The 7,821-nt window shown below is 41.8% G+C and overlaps 1 protein-coding gene across 1 annotated transcript in view; it reads left to right on the plus strand.

Moving 5' to 3' along the window:
- The window catches only part of tafa5l (TAFA chemokine like family member 5, like), a 43,544-nt gene extending 37,737 nt beyond the window's left edge, over positions 1-5,807 (plus strand). Inside the window, exons 4-5 of the mRNA XM_031736150.2 lie at positions 1,591-1,635; positions 4,051-5,807. Coding sequence (XP_031592010.1) covers positions 1,591-1,614 — 24 coding nt within the window. The 3' untranslated portion in view covers positions 1,615-1,635; positions 4,051-5,807. The remainder of the gene's footprint in view (positions 1-1,590; positions 1,636-4,050) is intronic.
- Positions 5,808-7,821: the final 2,014 nt, after the last annotated feature.

The following is a 7,821-nucleotide window of genomic DNA, read 5'->3' on the forward strand; positions in this document are numbered from 1 at the left end:
CAGTGTTTACAAGTGATGATGAAACGAGGGCACCCCGAGCTCAGAGACGAGGTCCAAATGTTTCAATTTCACCGCAACATAAGCAATTAGCAAAGCGCTTGTTAGTGTGCGTCCTCTCTCTCTCTCACTCTTTATCTGTAAATCTCCCCCATCCCTTGTGCCGGCGGGAGATGAATATGTCTTCGATGTCCTTGGATTTCTGTCTTGTAAACACCATAGGCGCTAAGCACTGTTTACCGGTGTGCATGGCAGGCCAACAGCCGGCTCCGTCTCTTGCACAGTTGTCCCGTGGGGCCAAACTCACCTTGTTACCCTTTTAATTAGTAGGAGCAGTTAATAGTGTCGGCCGCTTCTGCCGCCTCAGCACTTGCCCTGACTTCAGGAATCGCTCCAATCGATAGCTAAGACTTGGGCTGAGACAGGGAGACAGGGGAGCGGGAGGGAGTCCTTATTGCGGGAGTGGCTCAGGCACATATATGATGATGTTTGGAGTGAACTAAAACAACAAAATTATATTCTTTGAGGGATGTTTAGGGGCAAAAACCATGCCTTCTCTGTATTCCTTGGACATTTAAAAGTATAACAGGGTCTCTCATGCTTATTTACTCAGTTTCTCCCCTCCCACATTTCCTCTCCTTTGAAAATGAATGTAATCAAAAAGCTAAGGGTTTGCTTGGTAGATTCTATTGTGCCCTTATAAGCTTTTATCCCCTCCAACCGCTCGCCCCCCGTGCTCATTTCTTTTCTTGTTTTGATTTAAAGATGCAGTGGAAGTACTTAGCATTTAGATGACATGCTGCTGGAGAGGTGTGATGGATCAGCGCCTCTTCAGAGGACTGAATTTCTTCGACAGCGCGGGGGCCAGTCAGCCGGTCGGACAGACAGAAAGACAGATCACAGAAGGACTGGCCGAGCAGGCAGCGGAATACCAAGTCTGCCTCGGTGCTGCGAGCCTGGCACAGCCGAGGGGAAAGCAGCGGCTGCTGGGAATGCCAATGCACAGCCCAGACAGCCGTCTCGCCTTAGCTCCTCTGATTGGCTAAACAGACCATTAGCTTTCTGATTATGATTAGCCGAGTCATTATCTGCACAAAAGTGGCTCATTCACCAATATTAAGAAAACGAGGAAGCTGTATCTCTCCTCTGGTCGAGGGGAAAACAGCATGTTGTCGTGTCCTCCTTAAGATGAATGTGGGCGGCAAGAAGTTGCGTTCACAAAGAAATAAAGTGGAACACTGTTTATCACCCTGCCTCACAGCTAATGTGATGAAAAAAAAAGAGTGTGACGCCACTGATGGAAGAAAAGAGAGGTCCTCTGCTCTTTAATGCAGATGATGCGTTGGCCATTACTTGATCATATTTTCTGGTTGAGGGGAGAAGCAGTGTCCTCGGAGGTCATAAAATCTGGTAGAGAACAAAATAACCTTCAGCTTCCTTCGTCTCGCCTTAGATATAATTGGAAGATGTGCCATCTGTGCTTTTAAATGGACATATGCTGCTCTGCGTCTAAGGCCAGTAAGCTGAGGGAAAGCTGAATAAAATGAAGGCCGGCCCTCTCTTCCTTGGTGACCTTCTGCTTCTCTTTTCCAGCCTTTGCCCAAGGAGCCGTCGTAGGATGCAGAGGAAAAACAGCAAGTATGAGTTTTGTAATGATCTGCTATTTTGCATAATTTGCATGTTGAGTGCATAACCCTGTTTCCAGTTCATTTGAAGAAACCAAGGATGTTTTGATTGCTGGATCTTGTAGAAAGCACAAATACTAACTTTAAAAAGAAGCAGCAAATAAAAGAGGCCCTGCCTCAAATGCAATTCATAGTGTATTTTCCAGTAATGCGTTCAATGGCGAGCTTGAATAAAGGTCCAGGTCTGGTACAATTTCTAAGTCACTTTGATGTAACAATGCAATGAGTTATTGGCAGTTATTTGAAATGCATAAGAACTGAAAGTAAAGAGCCCCTCTGTGGTTACATCAAAGGGAGCGGCTACTTCAAGGTTCAAGTTCAAGTTCAGTTTTCTCTCAGGACATACATCGAAAGCATGTCTACATGGAAGAATGTTTTTAGTAACCAAGAGGAACGCTACAAAAGGTTTCACAATAGATTCAAAAAAGAGGAAGAAAAGAATTATACTTTAAATCAGCACCACTTGTTTTGAAGGCAGCAAGTAAAGTGGAGTGGGTAGCAAGTTAGCCTGACTCAGGTTTACTTCACATCCAGAAACTTCCCTCCTCCCAAAAACAAGGAAATGAACTAACGACTAAACAGAATTCTTCTTTGGAGAACATGACTGAATATATCTGAACCTTTTATATTCTACAGAAAACAAAAACAAAAAAACAAAGCAGGCATTTGGAATCTGCATGCCTTGTGTCTCATAGCCAATATTCTAAGATTGATTTTCCCTCTTCCACCGAGAAAACAAAATGAATCACGCACAATTACCAAAGACGGGGAGAAAAGGGGGAATTGGGGGCGTCATAAATATTTATTTGCCAGCCCTGGGAATTTGTGCAATTCTGTGTGGATTTGCCAACTCATATTTAAGCGTCTGAATGATTTATATGGTCAGTCCTGGGGTGTCACATTTGTCCACTGTCACCCTGAATCATTTATGTATTAACATTTATGGATTCATCCATATAACATATTCATGGCAGAATTCTATTATCATTCAAATGGTTTTTTTGATCGAATGATTGGCTAAATTAAGCCATTAACTGCAGAATTTCACCGCAGGTGAAATGTATTCCACCTAGAAAAGAATATATGACATATGAACCCATTTCTTCACATAACTCATACAATTAGATTTTTTTTTACCTTTTAGACGTGGCATAATTAACTGTGGAGTCACACCAGTGCTGTGTTTATTCACTGGAAGCAATAGTGATTTCAAAAGAAAAGAAAAGAGGTAACTATATCCAGGAAAAAAGTGTTTCCTGTTCCCTCACAGGCTTCAATGGTGATGGATGTCAAAGCATAAATCAGTTACCATTGAGTGTGAGGGACACTCTATTAATACATTCCTCATTAATTTTGTCGTTTATTTGATGGAATTAACAAAACAAATGTTGAAGTGTGCCTAAAGCAGAGTCCTGATGCCTGTTTTCATAATGTCAGACAATGCACGAGCAAAGAATGACAAGACCTTAATTTGAGTCTCTCGTTAAATTCATAATTGGCTCATATTCTGTATGTAAAGTGTTTTTCTGGAGCTGACATGGATAAAATATGAAAATTAAAGTGGAAGGAGGGAAGTCGGTGGGTGGTGGTGGTGCTGGTCTTGCAGTTTTTTTCCCTTTAACACCTTTAAATCTGTATATTGGCTGTTTTTGTTGTTAACTAAACTGCTTTTGTTTTTGATTCAAAAAATAATGAGGACTGCGGTTTGGCCCTGACAAAAATGTGACACCAAGAAAAGGCGTTTCTGATACTCACAGTTAGGCAATGAATGCCCTAAAAAAAAAAAAAAAAAAAAATCAGGGCACAATTTTTACTTTTTTTACTGAAGTGAAAACGCTAATTAAGTTGTTACATGATTAAAAACAAGACTGCGTTTATTTTTTTCCCTCTGTGCACAGGAACCATGATCTAATTAAAGCTGCTTTTGACTTGCTCCCTTATTCGCAAGGGGTCAGCACAGCAGGTAGCTCCACATGTTTGATATGGCAGATTTTTACACTGGATGCCCTTACTGACACAACCCCAAAGGGATTTGTGTCTCCTCCCGGGATTGAACCGGAGATCTTTTTGCTTGTTAGGCAAGTGTGTAAACTACTACACTAGGGATCTGCTAATTAATTTAGATTACTAAAGTAAAAGTTAATTTTTCACAAGAAGGCAAAGGAGACAATAAAGGCTGCTTTGTGCTGCTGCTATTAAAGTGATAGTATTAGGTTCATGGAAAATGGTGAAATTTGACATAAAATTCAAAATGCTACAGAACAGGAAAATCATCTGCACATTTGCATAACAAGGCGCATGTCTGAAACGATCTAACTTCACAATTAGTGTCTCACGCTTGTCTTTGTCTTTCTTTTTTCTGCTGCAGGTTCATTGACATCTATGTTACTAAAGAAACCGAGGCCAGTCATTACACCCAAGATATGTTGTCCATTCACCAATGAGGCTCCCAAAACTTACATCGGCTCTGACCTTCAATAATAAAAAATAAAAGATAAAATAACCCACAACATCTCCAGTCACCGCAGTGAGAGACCTGACACGTCTGAAAACTCCACGAGGGCAGCATGGTAACAACATCAGCATTGAACGTTCATCACACCCAACTTCATGGACTAATCATGGAACAAAATCCCTGTGAGAAACCCCAGAACAACCAGTGGAAAATTCACTGAAGGCCTTTCTTTTTTTTCTCTTTTTGTCTGCCACTGCCCAATCTGCAGGGGACAGCTCCTTGAAGATTCTTTTTATACCTTTGTGGCTTGATTTAGACTTGTCACAAGGCCTTTCAAAAGTCAGCCCCTTCATCTTCTTTACAATCGCCGCCATGAAGCAATCCAAGGTTATATTCCAGCCAAGTTTCTTTAATGACAGTTCATTGCTCGAGTCGTGACTTTACAGAGGTTGAGGCAGGCCATATTGTCCATTGGATTCTAGCTTTTAACACCTTTCTGTCATTTGGCCGGGTGAGATTTTTACAAGGCCATAGCCGCCAATGTCCCTGCATACACATAACGGGACGGACATTATGAAATAGCATGAAAGTCACAGAAGAGACGACAAATGAGTTGACTGTCTTTGCTCACTGAATGGAGATCGTGATGGTGAAATGTGGACATTTTGGATGACTTAGCTTATACCTTATGTTGTTTGGTTTTTTTATGTGGTGCCAACATAGACTAGAAAAGTAGTTTTTGTCAATGAACCTCACACATCTTGTATACACAACCGGGAGCATTTAGCAGATGTGGACCCCTGGCTTGTTTTAATGATCTATACTGTGTGTGTGTGTATGTGTGCGTGGGCGCACGGGTGTGGGTGCATGTTTGCATCTGTCTGTGTGTGAATATGTGAGTACACGTGTGCTTGTGTGTGTATGCTTTTCTGTATGCGTGAGTGGGTAGGAACATCCAGAGATACACTGTGAAATAAGTCATATCCGATGCATTATTCATACTCTTGTATATTTTTGGGACACGCCCAGACCAGAGCTCACCATCTGGCAAAAAGGAGGCATTTGGGATTTTACAGATGTTGGATCTCATTTTAATCCTGGGTTCACCTTTTCCTTTCTTCCTTCTTGTCTTTTCTTTAGTACATAGAGATATTTATATTGGGGATAAAATATAATTGAAACTGAAATTGAAACAGTATTGTCACATAAGTTAAAATTCTGTAATTAAAATCGATTTATGTGTGATTAAATGTATTTCTGAATCCTTGTCTAAACCGACTATATTTTGATATGAAATGCTTTGGCTGGCCAGATGTGCTATTTGCCGAGAAATGCTTGATATATTTAAAATTATGTACATACATACATATAGATATATATATCCAACGAATGTATTTTTTGTTCTGTGGGTCTTACTCTAAGGAGTTGTAGAGGAGCAGTAGCACAAAAGGCATCAGTCTGAGAGAAGCAGAAGAAGTGGACACAATAACATGAACGCCAGTAATATTTTTCCAAAAGAATACAAATAAAAAATAAAACACATTCCAAACACATCAAGCTACAGTCTGCAGATGATTAACATCTCTCCGAGTCGTTTGCAAAAATAATAGTCGCCACGGTGATACTTTACTAGGGGTGATTGCAGTTGGTTGCATTATAACGTACAGGTGTTCCGGTTAATGTGCCTGCTCCTTGCTCCCCTTTTTTCATTTCTTTGTACTACAAAGCCCTGTACATCTCCATCTTAATGTATGCATTTGAGGATATAAAGAGAGCGTCTGCTCCCAGAAGCTGTGGACTGTGCATTTGGTGTGTGTATGTGTGTGGGTGCGTGTGTGTGTGTTTTCCAGGTCAGTACACAGTCTTCTGTGTTGTGAGAAAATACCAATTTCCAACTGATCCCATTTCTTTGATTTCATGCTGCCTTTATTTATCACTTCTATGGTTGGCACTCACCGTAAGTAAATTTTCCCTTTGTTTTGCCTCACTGTCAGTGCAGGAGCTGCTGCAGTGACTCTAAGCAGGACAGTAACACTGATGGATTTTACTCAAAGATAGATAACGACAGATGGAGATACATAAACCTCCTCTGCCTCTGGATCTGAAAAATGTCCGAATCTGACAGGTATTTATGCTGGAACATGTCATCAAAGTAAGGCCGGTAAGGTCCCAGTCACACAGGGTAAGAGACTGGTTGTCAACCCCTTGGCAGCCTCCAGTTGCTAGGCAAATATGTGTATTGTTGTTGAGACGCTGCTGGCTGTCACTGGGTGAAATCATTCACAGAGGGCATTGCCACAAAACTCTCCTTGTGGTTGCTTTGGTTAATAGCACATTGCTGCAGTCGCCCATAGTTTTCATGGAAGATGCCGGACATGGATGCAAACACTTGCTAACTTTGACGGCACGTGGTGTCCATTTCCAGCTTGTGCCCTTTTTATAATTTCCCTACCACTTAGCAAGTAGTTGGCAACTGTTTGCAGACAAGTTGGTGTTTTGTATACAAATTCTTGACGGCCACATCTGTAACCAAAATACTCTCAAGGACTCTCCAAACTTTGTTTGAGTTTTCAGTGGGAGAAACGTTTCGTCACTCAGCCAATTGACTTCTTCAGTCTCACCTGACTGCAGGTTTCCCCAATCTTATGAACAGTACATTTGTGTAATGACTGAAACCAGCCCACTGAAAGAACAATGGGCTGGGAGGTCAGTTCCTTCATCATAATTATGCAAATTCTCATGACCATTGATCAACACTGATCAAGACCCACTGATCAAGGCCACTGATCAATGGCCATGAGTACCATTCACAGAGATTTGGGGAATGGCTGCAATGACAGCATTGTAAAATGGTGACAGATGTACCCTTAGGCCCCCTCCTCGATTCAGAGATGGTCTTTCCCTTTTCACGTAAATGGCCTCCTTGACTCCGCGCTCAAACCAGCGTTCTTCCCTGTCCAGGATGTGTACATCCTCATCATTGAAAGAGTGTCCACTGGCCTGTAGGTGTAAATAGACTGGCCACAATGGGTGAAACTGGGGAGCCCATGGCACACCCATGTTTCTGCCTGTAGAACTGACCCTTGTATGTGAAGTAGGTGGAATGAAGACACAGTTCCAAAAGCAAACACACTTGGTCGATGCTGAGAGTGGTCCTGTTGCTGAGGTTGGGGTCATCCTGTAATCTCTTACGAACCACCGCCAACGCTTCCGTGACTGGGATGCAAGTGAAGAAAGATGTAACATCGTACGAGACTATGGTTTCATCTGCCTCCATAATGACATCTCTCACCTTCTCAACAAAATCCAAAGTGTTCTGGATGTGGTGTTCAGAGCTGCCTAAAAGCGGGTTGAGGATCGAAGCCAGAAACTTGGAGATGTAATAGGTGACCGAGTTGATCATACAGACAATGTTGATCAATGGTCATGAGAATTTGCATAATTATGATGAAGGAACTGACCTCACAGCCCATTGTTCTTTCAGTGGGCTGGTTTCAGTCATTATGCAAATGTACTGTTCATAAGATTGGGGAAACCTGCAGTCAGGTGAGACTGAAGAAGTCACTTGGATGATTGATGAAACGTTTCTCCCACTGAAAACTATGTCCAGATGAACAGAATCAACGTTTGGAGATTTACTTACTTGGATGATTGAGAACGCACAAGGTTTTCAGTGCACTATCA

The sequence above is a fragment of the Oreochromis aureus genome, linkage group 20 (genome assembly GCF_013358895.1).
Source record: "Oreochromis aureus strain Israel breed Guangdong linkage group 20, ZZ_aureus, whole genome shotgun sequence".
Taxonomy (NCBI): Eukaryota; Metazoa; Chordata; class Actinopteri; order Cichliformes; family Cichlidae; genus Oreochromis; species Oreochromis aureus.